The sequence below is a fragment of the Ranitomeya variabilis genome, chromosome 7, assembly GCF_051348905.1.
Source record: "Ranitomeya variabilis isolate aRanVar5 chromosome 7, aRanVar5.hap1, whole genome shotgun sequence".
Classification (NCBI taxonomy): domain Eukaryota; kingdom Metazoa; phylum Chordata; class Amphibia; order Anura; family Dendrobatidae; genus Ranitomeya; species Ranitomeya variabilis.
The window spans coordinates 20913181-20933922 of NC_135238.1; the positions used below are offsets into that span (position 1 = coordinate 20913181).

Genomic DNA, 20742 nt, shown 5'->3' on the forward strand with positions numbered 1-20742 from the left:
CTTTACACCAATAGTTAAGTAAATTTCAAGGAACGTTATATATTTCACATTTTAATACAAAACACATCTGTATAAATTTTCTCACAAATATATGAACATTATGAACAAGTCGCCACATATGAATCTGTTCATGGTCATCTCTTGGCCCAAACACACAGCAAAGTCATCCAAACCACCTTGGGACTCTGGACCAAGTCTATCCATGGAATCATTTATACATTTCTGCAGCCGCCATCATCACCATCATCATAACAGATCCTTGATGTGAACGTTCCTCCTCACGGCATTAGAAACCCCTTCATTGAACCGGAACCAGACATGGCTGTTCCCTACGGCCGTCCCCATTTTCTTTTCTACACAGTCTTCTTGTTTGGCGTTCGCTGTTAGAAAGGAGTATGACTGATTATAATAATAATAATAATTTATCTGATTAGATAAAAAGCAAACACCGAGATTTTCTAGGTGTCAAAATGTTCAGAAACCGACAGAAGACAGCTGCAGATTTATCATTCAGGACTGGGGAAAAGCTGGGTCACAACTCCCTATCTCAAGGGCAGCCATATTGGCCGTCAATCATCATTTATAAAGAAAAAAATTAATAGAAGAGTAAACACTGGAGCTGAGGTGGATAAAAAAACGAGTGTGGAAGTGACGAGGTGGCCAGCGCCGTCACCCCTTGCTATACATCACAGATAATGCACCGGGGGAGGGGTCGGCGTATGAAGAGGCCGCAGCTGCGCAGCGCTCCGGAGGCTCATAATACCAGGCAGCGGATCAATGTGTATAAAATATGTAACGGGCAGGAAGATAGAAGACTCGTCTCAGTGGATGTCTCCTCCGCCATCGTCTCAGCCACTTTATGGGCTTCATCATAAAAATTTGATTGACCACTTTCCTGTGAGAGGCGGCGAACATGGCAGCCGGCAGCAATGCTGAATCAGGGAGAAATGGTTAAAGGGGAACAAGGATAGATCGAAGACCTGCCGTAACATGCCCGTGGTATAGTCTTCAAATTAGGTTTTATTTCTGCCCCTGCTGCAAATTCACAGAGGCCTCCTGCTGTCAGCAGTACTGCGGGACAAGATGGAGTTTGCTTTCCTTAGGGATTTGCATATCTTACGTTTTTTACCCGAGTAAAGACAACCATTGCAACTTGTTCTGCTCCATTAATACAACTGTTTGGCCCCCGCACAGTTTGCACATTCCCCCTAATACAAGAGGAGATCAACTGCTCGCTGCCACGTTTACATGGACCCCTGAACATAAAACAGCCCTTACATCCATTGCTTAGGTCTCGTCTCAGCCCTGTAAAGGTGCGGACCCCAAACCATCCTGCAAACTAGGGCAAAAATGTTACCTGAAACTGTAGAGGTCACTTTCTTTACAATCTGGCGGCCAAAGAAATCTTTTTCAGGCTGAATAGGGAAAAAAAAGGAAATTACTGATTTATTTTATCTACGGTCCTTTATTATTATTATTATTATTATTATTTATTTTTTTTATAATCACCCATCCCGAATCTGGATAGGAAATACTGTCTGTACGCACGGTGCCAAAGTTTGGGATTGATGCCGATTTGAAGGGGGCAGCGGAAGTTTATGGCCGTCCTACCTTCTCCTCAAACGTCGTCTTCTTCATGATGTTTTCCAGCCGCTGCTCGTGGTTCAGCGCCGCAGCTTTGCCAGTCGGTTTTACATCGGACCCTTTAACGGGTCCCTCTACTGATTTGTTGCTAATGTTGTCCTGAAAAACGTATATAAAAAAGAAGGGTCAGTGATGGCATCATAAACTAAACACCGTTCTTATAAACCAATACGTTAATGAGAAGCCATCACCTTCCATCACTTGCAGCTTCTTCTCTAGTGCATCCCTGGTCAGTGCAGGCGAGGAGCTAACATGTTAGTTGCCACACTTTAATGTCGTCATATAGGACAGGACCTGCAGAAGTCGCACTAATACTACATCCATGTCTGTACTGACCAGAAGTTCACTAGAGAAGAAGCCGGACAGAACGATGCAGCCCAGGTTTTGGATGGCTATTAACCCATCTAGATGCCGCTCTGCATTCTCGGGACATCACCTAACTTCTCAGGCGATTTCATCAGTCTCTGTACTGGATGCTGCCGAGCCCCCCCACCCCTTGTGTCTTTACTGCCGGAGGTATCTGGGAAACACTGTAAACACACGGCCTCATGGGGACGGTGTGTTACGCCACTCTGCGTCTTCAGGGAGCGTCGTCAGATCGCAGGGGTAATTTTAAGAATAATGACTGCTACAAGGTAACGAAGAACTTAATCATTCTGCAACTAATGAAGGGGACAAAGGCGCCAACGTCACCACTAACTAAAACGATAGGGCGCAGTATTAGCATTTGCCACTAGGGGCAGTAGAAGACGACAAGCTCCTCCCACAGGACATCAGTGTAATTGGTCCCCACTGATTTATATGGGACTAGCGGACAATAGGTTCTTACATGGACATCATCGTAGGGATCCTTTGTCCTCAAAGACAGTCAGTCACTTATCTCCTCTTCAAACAAGCTCAGCTCTCCATTGCTGCCCTACGTAAATGCATTTCTGTTACGTGCCCTATGCAGCGAGAGCGGTGCAGAGCAATGGCTGACTTGTGAGTGTCAAGCTCTTGCATCACTAAGGTCTGACATTTACACCAGTCCCCAAGCAAAATCTGCCGGAAGTTTTCACCTTCTACTGTGTGTAAAGATTTCCACCCGCACTAAAAATATACAACGGTAATTAGGAGGCAATTAGCCTGAGTACGTCAGCATGGAAGAGTCCCGGGGATTAGATAGTCAGCCCCGAGGGAGACCGGAACAGAGGCATCACGTGCGGAGAGCGGAAAAAGACAGGACCGGCAGCAAGGAAATAAGTCAACTGACACACAAAATGCAAACTCCACTGGCAGAATAGTGAGTGCAGCTCTGGAGTATAATACAGGATGTAACTCAGGATCAGTAATGTAATGTATGTACACAGTGACTGCACCAGCAGAATAGTGAGTGCAGCTCTGGGGTATAATACAGGATGTAACTCAGGATCAGTAATGTAATGTATGTACACAGTGACTGCACCAGCAGAATAGTGAGTGCAGCTCTGGGGTATAATACAGGATGTAACTCAGGATCAGTAATGTATGTACACAGTGACTGCACCAGCAGAATAGTGAGTGCAGCTCTGGGGTATAATACAGGATGTAACTCAGGATCAGTAATGTATGTACACAGTGAGTGCAGGTCACTTCTGATGCATTTTTTAGCTCTGACATTCAGTGGTGAGCATGTCACTCACCTTTCCAGTGTTCCTCGCTTGCTGGAAAGCTTCAGACCGTCTCATTTTCTCCAGTTCAATCTCACGAGCAATGAGCTGCTTGGCCTGATATGTCAACTGCTTCCGGGCAGGGAGCTCGGGAAACCTGCAGACGTCCTCCACGTTACTGCAAAGTAAAAGAAATCACAATGAAAAAGGGGCTAAGAGTCAGTTGAAAAAAAAAAAAAAAAAAAAAACAGCTTTCTTTTTTCTCCAGAAACAGCAGCAGTCTCTTCCATAGACTGAGTGTGACAATACTGCTCGGCTCACTTAGTCCAGTGATGGAAAGTTACTTATTGGGCGGCACAGAGATTCTAACCCGTGCAATAATACACATTATTTCTAGTGATGCACAGATTTTACATGAGGTTCAGCTCTGCTACATATTGTCTACAAAAGTGAAGTTTACACAATGCTGCAGAATGGGTTAAATGGCAGAAGACGGTATCTATAGAGAAGACGCCATCTGCTGCAAACAAACGTGCCGCTAATGTAATAGCGACACAAGCTGATAACAAGCGAGACAGAGGAGCGCGGTGTAATCTGGGCATCCGCGGAGATTATGTAACGGGCAGAGGATTAGTGACAGCTCCTCTGCGACTCTGGATGCATCATCCTCATGAGCCCAGCGGTCACATAACAACCCAAACCGAAAAAAGTCGTCCAATAGCAGATTATCTACAAAACAGGCACACGGCCCCTCCACAGTCATTATATTCCCTGGAAAACTTCACAAAAGACCACAATGTGGGCACCAATATGGCTGTTATCAAACCCGAGCATCCCATTACACCGGGGACTACTGGTAATGACTCCAAAATCCTGACATTACTGCAAATCACATCACAAGGAAAACCTCAGGTGTCTGGAAAAGTTGGGTATCAACCGTGGTGAGAGTGTTAATAACCTTCATACAATTCAAGGTTAAAATACATGGCTCATCCTAAATTACATCCTGTAATTCCAGAGCTGCACTCACTATTCTGCTGGTGCAGTCACTGTGTACATACATTACATTACTGATCCTGAGTTACCTCCTGTATTATACCCCAGAGCTGCACTCACTATTCTGCTGGTGCAGTCACTGTGTACATACATTACATTACTGATCCTGAGTTACATCCTGTATTATACCCCAGAGCTGCACTCACTATTCTGCTGGTGCAGTCACTGTGTACATACATTACATTACTGATCCTGAGTTACCTCCTGTATTATACCCCAGAGCTGCACTCACTATTCTGCTGGTGCAGTCACTGTGTACATACATTACATTACTGATCCTGAGTTACATCCTGTATTATACCCCAGAGCTGCACTCACTATTCTGCTGGTGCAGTCACTGTGTACATACATTACATTACTGATCCTGAGTTATATCCTGTATGATACCCCAGAGCTGCACTCACTATTCTGCTGGTGCAGTCACTGTGTACATACATTACATTACTGATCCTGAGTTACATCCTGTATTATACCCCAGAGCTGCACTCACTATTCTGCTGGTGCAGTCACTGTGTACATAAATTACTGATCCTGAGTTACATCCTCTATTATACTCCAGAGCTGCACTCACCATTCTGCTGGTGCAGTCACTGTGTACATACATTACATTACTGATCCTGAGTTACATCCTGTATTATACCCCAGAGCTGCACTCCCTATTCTGCTGGTGCAGTCACTGTGTACATACATTACATTACTGATCCTGAGTTACATCCCGTATTATACCCCAGAGCTGCACTCACTATTCTGCTGGTGCAGTCACTGTGTACATACATTACATTACTGATCCTGAGTTATATCCTGTATTATACTCATGAGCTGCACTCGCTATTCTGCTGGTGCAGTCACTGTGTACATACATTACATTACTGATCCTGAGTTATATCCTGTATGATACCCCAGAGCTGCACTCACTATTCTGCTGGTGCAGTCACTGTGTACATACATTACATTACTGATCCTGAGTTACATCCTGTATTATACCCCAGAGCTGCACTCACTATTCTGCTGGTGCAGTCACTGTGTACATAAATTACTGATCCTGAGTTACATCCTCTATTATACTCCAGAGCTGCACTCACCATTCTGCTGGTGCAGTCACTGTGTACATACATTACATTACTGATCCTGAGTTACATCCTGTATTATACCCCAGAGCTGCACTCCCTATTCTGCTGGTGCAGTCACTGTGTACATACATTACATTACTGATCCTGAGTTACATCCCGTATTATACCCCAGAGCTGCACTCACTATTCTGCTGGTGCAGTCACTGTGTACATACATTACATTACTGATCCTGAGTTATATCCTGTATTATACTCATGAGCTGCACTCGCTATTCTGCTGGTGCAGTCACTGTGTACATACATTACATTACTGATCCTGAGTTACCTCCTGTATTATACCCCAGAGCTGCACTCACTATTCTGCTGGTGCAGTCACTGTGTACATACATTACATTACTGATCCTGAGTTACATCCCGTATTATACCCCAGAGCTGCACTCACTATTCTGCTGGTGCAGTCACTGTCTACATACATTACTGATCCTGAGTTACATCCTGTATTATACTCCAGAGCTGCGCTCACTATTCTGCTGGTGCAGTCACTGTGTACATATATTACATTACTGATCCTGAGTTACATCCTGTATTATACCCCAGAGCTGCACTCACTATTCTGCTGGTGCAGTCACTGTGTACATACATTACATTACTGATCCTGAGTTACATCCTGTATTATACTACAGAGCTGCACTCACTATTCTGCTGGTGCAGTCACTGTGTACATACAGTACATTACTGATCCTGAGTTACATCCTGTATTATACTCCAGAGCTGCACTCACTATTCTGCTGGTGCAGTCACTGTGTACATACATTACTGATCCTGAGTTACCTCCTGTATTATACCCCAGAGCTGCACTCACTATTCTGCTGGTGCAGTCACTGTGTACATACATTACTGATTTTTTTTAACTATTTTTTTTTTTTTAAGTCGCCCTTAGGGCACTTGACCCTTCGGAAGTACAGGTAGGAGTACCAATATGACGGCCTGGAGGCCTTCTGGCCATTCTGTACACAGTCGACAGCACAGATGGCAATTATACTAATTACATAATTAATATTGGAGTAATTATAGCAGGAGAGTAAATATACACAGCATAAGTGTGAGAGCTTGCTTGCAGTGGAAGGATAAAAATGTCCTAAAGGCGCAATGTTTATTTTTATTCCCAACCCTGCACTCCAGAATCCAGTTCCCTCCACTAATACGGCAAACTTAGGGTGCCGGCTTAGAAAAACCAAACTTTATAGCCCCACCCCTGAGGAGCAGAATAGATCTGTTAATGCTTTTCCAAGCCCCAGAGTGATAGATACACCATCTATCACACATTTGACAGTCAGGGTCTGCTGGAAGTAGCAGATCCTCATCAGTTTGAGAATGTTGACGTATACACAGGACATCGATTTAACTTGACTATTTTTGCCTCAATCAATACGGAGCACAGAGAATTTCAGCTTAGAGTCGGGTTTTGGACAGAGCGGAGTAAAAGACCGAAGAGTAAAATCATTATGTGTCTTATTCAGTTGCTCGGCAAATAATACATTATTGATCAGGTTGGTGCCGGAGGACATTAGGATCCATGTGACCCGCACGAGACGGCTTTTACATGGCAGAATCCCTACAACAAGAGGAGGACGGGAGATACTCACGGGTCCAGCTTGTAGAGGTACTGACCATCCATGGTGCGCTCCTGGTGGTAGGTCAGGTTATAGGCCAGCATTGTATTGATCAGGTCGGCCAGCTGCTGCTTTTCCTTCATGCTGTACAGCTGAGTATTCACCTGCAGGAAGAGCAGTTAATACAATATTTTTTTAGAAAAGAAAAAATTCTACGCAAACAGCGCCACCTTTGTCTACAGGCCGTGTCTGGTACTACAGCTCGCAATATTCAAGTATTGTGGCATTTTCCCCATAAATCGCAGCGGAGAGTTGCTAACACCAGCACACCTGCAATACCACATTTATTCTATAGTGGTCGCTGCAGGGAAAATGAGCAGCCGACAGCAACGTTTCCTGACAAACATAGCGGCTTGCTGGGATTTCCGCCGACGAGACCCGAGTTTAGGAGAGCTTATTCTCATTTTCTTACATGGATAGAACTTGTATAAAAAAAATAGGACTTATGCAATTTACTGATTAAAATTGTTATCGGTTCTATAAAAACTTTTTGTTTACCGCTCGTCACCTTGGAGACCGGCCACTGCTACCGTTTAGGATCAGGAGGTAAACAGCGCACGCTCCAGCGATCCTCATCAGCTTCCAAACAACACTTACAAGCTCAACAGAAAACAGCTTGTAAGTGCTGCACATGTTTTGCTATCTAGCAGCGGTGGTTGGTCTCCAAGGTAACTAACAGTAAACAAAATAAAAATTCTATTATCTCAAGAATGGCTGCAAATTTTAATAAGCCGTAAATTGCAAAATTGCTTGGAATCACGAGGACTATCTGACAATATCCATCTATGAAGATGGAGAATAACCTTTTAAATATAAGAAAATTACAGGGGCCGCCCAGAAAGCTGATTATCGGCTACACCAGACCGGGGGGACGGACTAATAAATATGTACAAAATGGGTCTAAAATAAAATCAGGACAATAAGAGATCATTTTCCAATATATACTTTATGACATTGCTTCAAATTGCCCACCACCCCAAACAACCACCAGGGGGCAGTCCACCCCTCCACCATCCCAGATGTCACAAATGAGCCATTTTTTCAGCATACAGAACAGAAGAGGAGATGGCAGCGCCATTTAAAGGGATGGGGGCTCAGGACTAAAGATACAACGTCAAAAGAGGGGTCAGATATAGATTTCCTGTTTACAAACACTTATGGGCCATCAATTATTCATCCAGGAAAGCGAGCCGACGCAGGAGCAGCTTCCAAGCATCGATCACACATCAGCCGCTAACTATTATTTTATTTTTTTTCTTAAAGGAAACATATTGATCCTGGAAAGTAAAGGAGCAGAGATTGGAAGCGCAGCTACAGGACATAAGACATTGGCACACTCTCTAGGTCTACTCATGGTTGCCGGGCTATAGGACACTTCGGATTGTTAGATATTTAAAAAATAAATAATAATAAAAGTATACACATATTTTTAGATTTTATTTTTTTGATTCCACAAGTCGCTGATTTTAAAACTGTAACGCAGCGTATTGTGCCTGGTCGGCGTACAGACGGGCGTAAATTTTGTCCATGTACATCCTACCCCATATCTAACCTGTAAGATGCTGTGGTATCTATAGACTGTGGCAACTGAGGGGTTAATCAATCTGTAGTGGATCCCTGTCATATCAGGGAAGTTTACAGAAGATGGTCATACATAAATACAACCGCCACACACTATGCAGCGTGCTTTGGGCAACAAAAAATGCTGATATTCTAATAAACAATATAATGTGCATTTCTCTCCACTAATAAATTGCTTTTTATGTCAGGTAGACGTGTAAAAAGGACGGGAGATGAGCGGCGCTGATCCTCAGGACGAGGAATAAAAGGGTCGTCCTCTAAGCCTAAAAATATGAGTTTTCCATCTAATTGCCTCGGCCCTTGGCTCACCCGGAGACACAGATTAAATTGCTTTTTGTTCACTTCAATCACAATTAAATTAAAAGGATATGAGCCTGGGGCTTACAGGTCTATAAAAAGAACGAACAGAATAAAGAAAATAACCTCAGACCCGGGGGGGGAGATGATGACCTTGTACGACACCTCTAGAGTCAAGACAACATGGAGAACGATGTCAGGATGGATAAAGCCGAAAAGTAAGGAGCACGGGGCATTAAAAGGGAAAACCCAGAGCACACAGTCGTGGCCCAAAGTTTTCAGACCATCAGCAATTTTTTTGTTCGCACAGTTCGTTCGCTGCTTTTGATTGTGTCACGGGGGAGGTCGATGGAAGCCAATGCATGCGTATCTGGCAACCGCTCCACTAGAATGCCGCTGCCACGGCAGCATTTAAATAGTTAACAGCAGCATTTCGGAGTTCAGCTCCTGCTGCTGCACACAGATGCCGCTATGTAACCCGGCTGGCATCTACCACGTGTGAATGCTAAGGGGCCAATCATGATGCGTTCACTCGACTCTTCGGATACGGTGACCCTGCGTTTTTCGCAACAAAAAATAATGCCTTAAAAAACAAAACCGTGGCCAGAAAGCAGCAGCAGAAATTACATGCATTTTTTCGCTCTCAATAGAGCAAAACCACAGTAAAAAAAAAATACCAAAAGAACTGACATCTTGTTTCATAAAAAAAAAACAAAAAAAAAAAAACACAGCATAGGTCTAAAGGACACGCACACAAAAAATCTCGCACTGTGCAGATAAAATTTTAGAAATCCATTTTATTTTTCTACCAGTGTTAAATGCCATGTGAACAGGCCCTCGTCTTTATCCGCATTTTGATACAGTTTTTCATGCAGGGAACACAACAGCATTTTACAGTAACAGCTAAATGAATGGGAATATTAAAACTTAATTTACACGCTTTTTTACTTTGCATTTTTAGACCTGTTTGGATTTAAAAAAAAACAAAAAAAGTCAACTAATTTTTTTCTCCCCACTCTTATCAAAATAAATTAGCAGCAAAAAAAAAAAAAAAAAATTACATTTGAACATACTCAAATTGAGATGGCAAGAAGCGGAGGCTCTTCTGGTCAAGGCCAAAACTTAGCTGACTCTAGGGCGGCACAGGACACCCATGAAGAAGGACTATCTATATCTATCTATCTATATATATTCGTCTAAGGGGCACTTCCGTCTATTTGTCTGTCTGTCACGGAAATCCCAAGTCGCAGCGACGGCCACAGTCCGGCCGCGAAATGGCCACTCCCTACTCCCCCTCAGTCAGCGCTCGCCGCCCACATAGCGTTTTGGCAGTCCGTTAAACTGACTGAGTAACACCGCGGCATAACGCTGCTATTAATACTGTGTGACGAACTTTTCACTATTGATGCTACCTATGCAGCATCAATAGTAAAAAGATATAATGTTAAAAATAAAATAAATAAATAAAAAATGGTGCTATTCTCACCTTCCGCCAGCTTCCGTTCCCAGAGATGCATTACAAAATTATCCAGATGACTTAGCGGTATATATACTATACACTACGTGGCTGTGTTATATACTACGTGGCTGTGCTATATACTACCTGGCTGTGCTATATACTACGTGGCTGTGCTATATCCTGCACCCCGAACCCCGACATCCTGCGACCAATCAGCGACAGACGCAGTCCAGCCGCGAATTGACGCAGGATTTAAACCACGCTTCACTGATTGGTTGCGGCCGGCTGGGCGCGACCAATCAGCGATATTAGTACGGGATTTAAACACCGCTTCGGTCATTGGTCGTGCCCGGCCGGCTGCGACCAAATCAGCGACAGGCGCAGTCCAGCCGCAAATTGGCGCCAGATTTGATCCACGCTTCGCTGATCAGCCAGCCGGGTGCGACCAATCAGTGATATTGGAGCGGAATATAACCCCCACTCACAGTGCGACGTACATACATACATACATATTCTAGAATACCCGATGCGTTAGAATCGAGCCACCATCTAGTTTTATATAAGAGTGCAGGGCACAATGTCAGGATTCAACCTGTGACTGCAGAAACGTAGCTGAAGACCCTTTAATACTGTATAATCTATCAGCAGCATAGACAAATACTCCATTCACACGCAGCATATAATAGCGGTGATCGGCTTCAGACATTTGGGGGGACGCGACCAACTTGGTACTCACTGGCCGAAGCTTCGGAGAGATGACGTCGAGCAGAAGACACAGAGCATCCAGGATCAAAGACTGAGGTCCAACGCGTGAGCGGATGGCAGGGGCGATCTCAGACACCATGGCGCTCAGGAGATTATGCATCTGGTTCAGTTTGGATTGGGCCTGTACGTAGGATAAAAAGGATTTAATATTCACTCTTTAAACTATAAATTTACAATTAAAGCACAGCTAAAATCAACAATGCACACTAGCAACATACCCGAGGGGTGCACTCATTCTCTCAAAGAAGACGTGGTGCCCTTTAAGAACAATGAAAGCTACAAAATAGTTACTCGCACATAAAATCAATAGTCGTCTGTGGTTGTGCTATAACTTCAGGTGTCAGTACTGTTTTTTTTCTTTCACTATGGTTAAAAAAATTTAAAAAATCATTTCGGACTGCAAAAGAGTAAAAAAAAAAAATGTATATCGATCAGTGGGAAACCAGCTCCATCTACAGGTGAATGGCAGTAATGCAGGAGGAACATCACTTATGTGTCCAATATTACATCGTTTCAATGCTTCTGACTTTAACATTGTAGATCTTGTAAATTGGTAGAGGGCCCTGAATCCAGAGAATTAAATTCCCTAGCAGAATAGAATGGTGGCAGCGCATGTTGGAGATGGCCAAATACAGAGCAGCGGTACATATGGGTATTTTAGAGACCCCCCCTCTCAGGATCGGTGGTGTCACAGTATTAACTTTTAATGTGCGGTGTAAAATCTCTAGAACATACCTCATAGTGACTGCTGGGATAAGCGATTCGAGGGATGTTTGAAGCTGCGAAGAAGAGATGGAAGGCGACCGGGAGGAACGGCAGGTATCTCATCAGCTGGAAGTTCTGTCCGTGCATTATCATCGTGTTCACAAGGTCTGTGAATCCCAACCAGTCCAGAGCAGACACCACCGTGCCGAAACTGGACTCCTTCACTTTCATGTTTAAAAAGTTATCATACAGTCCCTGCCAAGTGGTTAAAAGCAGCAAAAGTGGTTAAAAGTATTTTTTTTTTTTTGCATAATGTCTTCAGCATACACCCATGGTTTCCTGTGTCCCCCAATGAAGAAATAAAGTACATTTTCCAGAAGGTGCAGCATGCAAAAAAAATAAATAATTGCACTCAAAGTCTATTGTGTATGCAGAAACACACAGACACACCGCTGACCCCTCTCCCCCATAGACGAGGAGTGGGCATCTCCCTCCCAGCGACGAATCTCTCTAGCACTCACCATCGTCAGCTTCTCATATTCCCCTGTAGCCGTGGTCAGGTGCAATATGTGATGAAATCTTTGTCCCAAAACACTTAAAGGAGTCCTGCCCAACACATTGAGGGGATCATTGTCATTTCCAAGAAGCAGCTGAAAATCTGGCGTGGTGACATCTAGACCAATGCGTTTTCTTGAGAGAGACAAAAAAAAAAAAAAAACACACCAATCAAGCATCAAAATAACCAAGACCCTTAAAGGATTATTCCTATCATTAAAATCAGTACCATAGACCCCAAAAAGCAGCAGGCGCATGCAGCCACTGCTCCGTTTGGTCTTTGTCTAGTAGCCATTTTTCGAGACCTGTAAAATTTTGCACTGATGGAGCTGTGCTAAGGATTTTTTTGAAAAATGATACCATTTTGCAGTAGCTATGAGGTTTTGATTGCTCCTAGTGTTTTGTTAGAGCCCTATGGGTTAATTTTATACTTTACTTTTTTAGTTCCTTCACATGACTTGGCAACCCATAATAATGTTACAAGGAAAGATGATGGTTTGGTGAACAGGCGGACCCTTGGACCGCATTCTTTAAATGCTATCAGAGATTGGCAGCAGCTTTTAAAGGGTTAACAGCAGTAGGCAGAGCACAGCTCCAGTTGCTGAAGTTGGATGGGTAACAGCCAATCTTCTGGGTATGTACCAGTGCTTCCAATGTCAGGAACAGGGCTAAAGGGGCATTCCCAAATTGTAAGTCATGGAAAATAGCTAAAATATGAAATCAAGTGATGAGCAGAAGGAATATATAGCCTGGAAATAAAGGGGCCACAGCACAGATTCTACAGAGACCACATTGAAGTGAATGGCGGGTAGTTGTGGCACCGCTTACCATGAAGGGTAAACTGGTGGCATAAGCTAGTGATGTACCCCTTTAATACACATTCATGCACGTTACTACCAGTTGATACCTTTGGACTTTAGGAAGCTGGAAGATTTCCTGCCATACAGAGAACAAGCCCTTGTTCTGATCCTTTAGCCCAATCTTCATTGTCTGGACCGTCCGCATGTTCAGTTCTTTTTTTCCTTTGCCATGTAGAAACTGAGAAAAGGAAACCGCAGTGTTATTAAATGAGCACCACTCCTGAGCACCAAAAACAAAAAACAACCTATAGTAGCATGCACCACCCCGAGGGATCTATCCTATAGTGCTACAAGTTCATTAAGCAGCCCCATGTAAGGAAGGATAATAATGACCATATAAACTGCACAGAAATTCTAAACTTATTAAAGGGAACCTGTCACCCCCAAAATCGAGGGTGAGCTAAGCCCACCGGCATCAGGGGCTTATCTACAGCATTCTGGAATGCTGTAGATAAGCCCCCCGATATATCCTGAAAGATAAGAAAAAGAGGTTAGATTATACTCACCCAGGGGCGGTCCCGCTGCGGCCCGGTCCGATGGGTGTCGCGGTCCGGCGCCTCCCATCTTCATCAGATGACATCCTCTTCTTGTATTCACGCTGCGGCTCCGGCGTGAGGACAGTACTTTGTCCTGTTGAGGGCAGAGCAAAGTACTGCAGTGCGCCGGTGCTGGGCCTCTCTGACCTTTCCGGCGCCTGCGCACTGCAGTACTTTGCTCTGCCCTCAACAGGGCAGACAAAGTACGCCTGCGCCTGCGCCGCGGCGTGAAGACCAGAAGAGGACGTCATCGTAAGAAGATGGGAGGCCCCGGACCGGACCGTCCACCGATTTTGGGGGTGACAGGTTCCCTTTAAGGGCACGTTGTAAGTAAAGGAAGCATTGAGGGGTACCCTGTAGTTGCATACGTACCTGCAAAGTATTAATACAAGACCTAATATCGTTATCAGTCTTCTCACACAACGCCATCAGAGCCCCTGTGTCGGCTTTCATGCCCTGTTTAAGGGTGATCTGCAAAAAAAAAAAAAAAAAAAAACAGACTGGCGTGTGAACCATTTCTATAGCAAATTACATAAAGCACGAGCCGTTCTATAGCAGGCAGGAACTAACCTCATACAACCTTTGTACGAGCCTGGAGGGCAACGTCTGTGGGAAATTCAACATGAACGCCTGCTGCCTGAGCTGCCGCAGAGACGGCACGTACCTGCACAGAAGAGAGGAGATGACATAACTAAAAGGTATAACCTTAAAGGGGTTGTACACTGAAAGCAAGTTATTACCCATCTACAGCGATAAATTATTGAGCAGCGGGGTCCGACTAAGGGGACGGTAATGAGTCACTTTAATACCCGTTAGAAAGGAGCAACAGTGGACAAGTTCGACAGCTGCTCCATTCACTCCCTATGGGGCTGCAAAGCTACAGCTTTTTCTGCCACCATCGTAAAAGGAGTATAAAAGAAAAGCTAAATGTATAAAGAAGTTATTATAGAGGATACTAACTGGTCATTACAAATACAGATGATCGGTCTGAGCATCAGACCTCCATCTTTCTTTTTCTTCTTGGTTGCAGCAGCTTCGCCCTCCGCATCCTTGCCATCTTTACGGTTGATTAAACTTAGCAGCATATTGATGGAGACCTGGAGAGCAGAGAGGAGTCAGAACAGCATTAAAGTAACCACAATCTGACCACATCGGCCACAATCCTCTTACAGATCAGTCCATATATCCACATATGGGCCGGATAACCGCACATTCATGTCTTATCAAAATCAGACAGCAGTAATGATGCGGGTCTCACTTCGGCAAGTGACTAATTTTTCTCTTCATGTATCAGGGACTTTGAACTCGCCTGATCTATAAAGTCACAGATTTTTTTTTCTCTTTTCACTTACTGTTGGGGCTCCATCAATTTCATCAATAACCAAACAGTTCGGACGCTCGTCAATGCCCAGCACAGATTTCATTTGTGTTGCAGCTTCAATTCTCGTTCTGAAAATCTCCGGACTTCGGTCATCACTGCAATTTTGGAACACAAAATAGTTTTATCAAACGCCTAAAGGGCGTCACCTCCACATGGCAAAACGGGAGTAAATTTTCTGCTGCAGATCCGATCCACATTACCGGTGTTTGACCAAATCTCATAGCCCGCTGCAAAACGTGAAAGAATGTCTCTTTATTCTATGGACTTCATCCAACGCACAGGGCGAAGTGCGAGTCAAATCCGCCCCTTTTCCCACAGTAATTTTCAACACAGTTTCACGTTGCAAAAAACTTTAATGATCCAACAAATATTTGGTATGTCTGCAGTCTTGTATTATGTGACAACATATCTGTGCTCACCTGGCGTTCATCTCCACCACATTGTAACCAGCATGTCTTGCTATTATATGGGCCAGTGTAGTTTTCCCCAGACCAGGAGGACCACAGAGCAAAGTGACCTAACCCCCAAAAAATAAATAAAAAAAGATGCATTAATATTTTTCATTAAAAATCCAACTTCCTGGTCAGACACATAAGAAGACTCCGGTGCTACAAGGAGTTGCTGCTTCTGGAAGTGATTTTGCACTGAGGCGTAGTTATTACAGAATATAGTGGCAAAAACAAAGCACAGTCGCAGTGTGTGAACATGGCCTTAGGAAGCCCTTTTCTCCCCCCCAACGTCAATGCAGCTTCAAGCTCCTGCTACCGATCTGAAGATCCCTGGACATTTTTGCAGCCATTTTTATAATGGGAATTGCAGACGTCTTCACACATCCTTTACCTTGTTCTTGGGCCTGTTGTGCTGATCTAGTTCTGCCTCCAGAATCTCTTCTGTGATCTGGGCTTTGCTCTTCCACTTTCCGGTCGATTCCTTCTGGAACTTGTTGTTCGCTCTCTGGTCTGGCATCGCCTTTGGCTTCTTCACCGTCTTTTCTTTACCAAACACTACAGTGTCCCATAATTTTAACCACTTCAAAAGGCAGCGATTCGTGTACTGAAGGAGATAAGTGAGGGAGGAGGAGGGGGATCAATAATCAGACGCGGGCGAGATTTTGTTTTTTTAAAAAATATATATATATATATATATTTTCACAGTGACTTAACACTTACATCATCACTCAGCAGCTCAGTGTAATGTCTTGGGGTGTATCTGTCAACCCAGAGATTTTGTGTGGACACATCATCCTCATCATCTTCCTCTGCACAGGCCGGCTCTAAACTTTCACTTTCCGCGTCTTCTAATGCATTCATTTGGCTGCAAACAGAAGCAAAAAAGTATATTAAATTATAAAATGTCCATGAGAAACTAGATTTATGTATCTCATGAAGACAAGATTGGTGGTTCACATGCCAAATCAGGGACCCACCACCCCCTCCTCAACATGGCAGCAAGTCAGACTCTGTTCAGGCGGCTCCATTCCTGGAGGACTCAGGTCTTTTAATTACGTGGATGGCCGAAAGATCACCATGCGATGCATTTGCCCCTCGTTCGTAGATGCAGGAAAAAAGCCCCATAGACATCTCATGAATCAAACCGAGCCTCCATGTGTAATGGGGAGACTGGCAAGAGCTACCGCCGAATGAGCGTCCACATGTATGGGGCAGGCGGGAAAGAGCTGCTGCCGAATGAGCGCTCATGTGTATGAGAGCGATAGCTGTGGCCAAATGAGCGTACATGTACTGTATATGGAGGATTCAAGAGAGATAGCGGCCATCGAATGCGCATCCATGTTTATGAGGGACACAGGAGAAATAGCTGTCACCGAATAAGTGTACATGTGTATGGGGAAGATGGGACAGATCACTGCCGTCGATTGAATGTCCACGTGTACGGGGGAGACAGCTGTAGCTGAATGAGCATCCATGTATATGGGGGAGACAGGAGAGATAGCCGCCGCAGACTGAGCATTCATGTATATGGGGGAGATGGATGTCTGCTAAAAAGTGTCCATGGAAATTAAGGAGCCGGGAGAGATAGTTACTGACTGAATGTGTGTCCATGTGTATTGAGGAGTCAGTTCTGGTAGTTACTGGCTAAGTGCCATGTGTATGAGGGAAGCTGGGAGAAATGGACGTCACCAGCACAGCACCTTTGGGTCTGGTTACCTGCTCAGCATTTCTGTAAGGCGCTGGGATTCCTCTAGCACTTGCCTTCTGCGCTGAAAGACAAGAAAGGTCTCAGTCGACATATGTTACACCAAGAGCTGCCTGCAGAAATCGTAACAAGTCTCGTCCATGAATCTAGACACTTTGGGAATTATTTATATTATTTTATGGCTAGCAATAGGGACGTCGCTTACTTCAAAAGATCAACTTAGTAGGAGCCCTGGATCTGTTCCTTGTTTACCTCATCAGCAATTTGCTCCTTTAGGTAGGAAATCGGGATGCCCAGTAGATGAAGCTGCTGTTCATTTCTCCAACTGAGGCCTGCAATTTTAGTATCCTAAAAAATATGAAAATGTTAAAAAAAAAAAAAAAACACACACGTAAATATAACATTTTGGACATTATGTCATATAGGGGCCCAGCGGCTAGTTTTTTCCATTAAGGATTATTTACCTGAACCCCAGTCCCATCCTCATCATCTCTCAATGTCATGTAAACCCTGGTGCCATCACTAGAAGTCACGTTGATGTAGTCCTCTAGCACCGGAGGCCGCTTCAGGACGCGCTTCTGCTCAGTTTTGGTTGGGGTGACTTGCAGAGGAGCCATATCACTGACCTCAAGGGCATCGTAGCTCAGAAACTTCAGATGTCTGTTAAAAGTGGGGGGAATAAAATAAAACTATTATATATGTGCATTGCTCACCCTCCCCAGGTCCAGTGACAGTCTCTACCATAGCTATCGGTCTCTGTTTTTGTCTGCAGCACTGATGATATGTTAACAGAGCTGCAGCCAATCAGTGAGCTCAGCAGCTCTGCAGAGTTTAAGGCACAATTTGATTAACTCCAGGAGCAGCGACAAAGACTGAGAGCTGGACCTGCAGGTTGTCATAGCAAGCTGGGAGTTGTAGTTCTGTAACAGATCGGAGATCACCAAGATAAACTTATCTCCAAATGAGAACACAAATCTTTGTACCTGTCCGGCTTTTTCTGCGTAAGATCGGGTGATGGAGGAGGAGTGATGTCATCACTTATTTCTTGACTAGCCTCAGATCGCTTTGTTGCTCCAAAGTCTAGCTTCTTAACAGCTTCCATTTTCGGGCGCTTTGCTTTGGGCGCTATGGAAAGGAAAAAGGATGAAGGAAAAAGGATGAAGGAAAAAGGATGAAGGAAAAAGGATGAAGGAAAAAGGATGAAGGAAAAAGGAATAGAAAAGAAAATTAATTTTTGCTTACATTCCCAACCATTTCCAACATCTCTGCTTGCTGTCAGTAAACACAGAAAGCTCATTCATAAAAAACATGTACAGACTTTAGTCTTACAGCTGAGGGTTTGTCTCAATTGTATTCAGTCTGAATAATCCTCTTGTGAGTGAAGCACACAATCCATTGATACATCGTATATCTATCTGTTCTGCTGAGGGGTTTGTCTCAGAGAGGATTGTCTGGACAGAATACCAATGTAACACGTGGCGCACAGCAGAGATATACAGTGTTACTCCAAAAATACGCCCTAGTATGATTTCTCAGCTTTCTTGGAGTATGGTTAAAATATAAGCCCTACCCCAAAAACAAACCCTAGTTGTGGTTCAATAAGAAAGTGTCCAGACAGCTAAAGTAAAAGAACACAGCAGGACTCTTCATCTAAGAAGGCATGAGAGCAGCAGAGCAGATAAGATGATGTGCAACTGAACAAGTAATAGGATTAATACAAAATATATTAAAATATAAATATACCAATTAGCCACTAGATGGCAGCACATAAATAATTAATCAAATGATGAAACCTACAATATCCAAAAGCCTATTTTTCATATACATGTTAACACCTAAATGTCCAAAAGGAATTTTACTTATTTGATGAATACTCCACTCAGGGTTACTACGGTAGTTTATATGTTCATACCTTTCCCTATATATTTATGTGCTGCCATCTACTGGCTAATTGATATTTTAATTTGCTTTTTTTTTAATAAATTGCATTTTATCAAACTGTTAATACATTTTCCTTTGGGGACTGTTGTTCATTGAATATACAGTAAAACATCCCCTGTATTTTTGACTAACTGGATTTCAGTATATCTCTTGCCTTCTGCCGGCTCTGTGCTGTGTACTGCAGGCTGCTGAATAAGTTAACTGAGGATCCATCAGTGAGCTCCTTCTGAAAGTTTCTTTCCTGAGCTCCTCTCAGCTGATTTATGACCATGAATGGGAAACAAAAAACTTCTAGAGGCAGAACGGTGACAAATCTTAAGTGAAACCCGGTAGTAAGAATTATATTTTAGCCCCAAATAAATGCGTTTACGCCAGATCTGTTCTGAATTTTTACACGGAGTTGCAGAAATCTACTTCCTGCGATTACGTGCAGACTGTGGATGGATTTTAGTGCAGAATCTGAGCTAAAATCCGCGTGAAGGGTGAACGGTGGCGGATTTGTGTGACGTACTGAGCGGCGGCTCGTAGAGGCTGTCGGACGCCCCGTCCTCATCTGACAGGTGAAGGACAGCTGCTTCTCGCTTCTTACGCTCCTCGGCTGTGCGAACGCCATTAACACTGCGGGCGCCGGCTCCTGCGTGATCGGCGGAGGTGATCGCCTCTTCGAACGACTGCTTGTGGCGGAGCTGCGATACTTTTGCTGCAGGTCGGGAAGGCGGAGGGTCGTCTGTCAACAAAGCATAATAACGAGTCACATGGATGTCACCGGCATGTACAAGACCGCTGCTGTCAGTCAGGGAACGGATGTATGCCCACACAGCAGCTGCAGAACTACAGCTCCCAGCGTGCCCACACAGCAACTGCAGAACTACAGCTCCCAGCGTGCCCACACAGCAGCTGCAGAACTACAGCCCCCAGCGTGCCCACAGCAGCTGCAGAACTACAGCTCCCAGCGTGCCCACAGCAGCTGCAGAACTACAGCTCCCAGCGTGCCCACACAGCAGCTGCAGAACTACAGCTCCCAGCGTGCCCACACAGCAGCTGCAGAACTACAGCTCCCAGCGTGCCCACACAGCAGCTGCAGAACTACAGCTCCCAGCGTGCCCACACAGCAGACAGTCTGACAGGAGCCTCTGGGAGACGCAGTTCTGCAGACAGCAGCTTTTCAGTGTAACCCGTGACAATGGCCGCCACAGACAGAAGCGCCCAGGCCCCTCACCTTCCAGCTCGGCCAGGACCTCCAGCTCGGAGGAGAACTGCTCCTCGTAGTCATCCTCTATCCCGTACAGGTCGTACTCGTCCATGTCCCTCACACAGACGCCGCCGACATTCCCGCCAAACATCCACTTCCGGGTGAGCGCAGTCTGGCAGTCACATGACTAGCAGGCTTCTGGCGTCTGATTGGCTGCGGAGGGGAGAGCCTGCCTGGGATTGGCT

The 20742-nt window shown here is 44.5% G+C and overlaps 1 protein-coding gene across 1 annotated transcript; it reads right to left on the reverse strand.

Moving 5' to 3' along the window:
• Nucleotides 1–35: 35 nt before the first annotated feature.
• CHTF18 (chromosome transmission fidelity factor 18) lies at nt 36–20684 on the reverse strand. The gene is made up of 22 exons (XM_077274413.1): nt 20525–20684; nt 19817–20032; nt 18348–18489; nt 17829–18024; nt 17617–17712; nt 17376–17428; nt 16380–16524; nt 16051–16263; nt 15630–15727; nt 15182–15305; nt 14790–14926; nt 14400–14493; nt 14202–14300; nt 13341–13471; nt 12400–12568; nt 11909–12133; nt 11145–11294; nt 7045–7175; nt 3306–3450; nt 1612–1743; nt 1358–1415; nt 36–380 (listed from the first exon to the last, which is right to left on the reverse strand). The coding sequence occupies exons 1-22, from the start codon at nt 20646–20648 to the stop codon at nt 247–249; spliced, it is 3012 nt and encodes a 1003-aa protein (XP_077130528.1). The 5' UTR covers nt 20649–20684; the 3' UTR covers nt 36–246.
• Between the last annotated feature and the right edge of the window lie 58 nt (nt 20685–20742).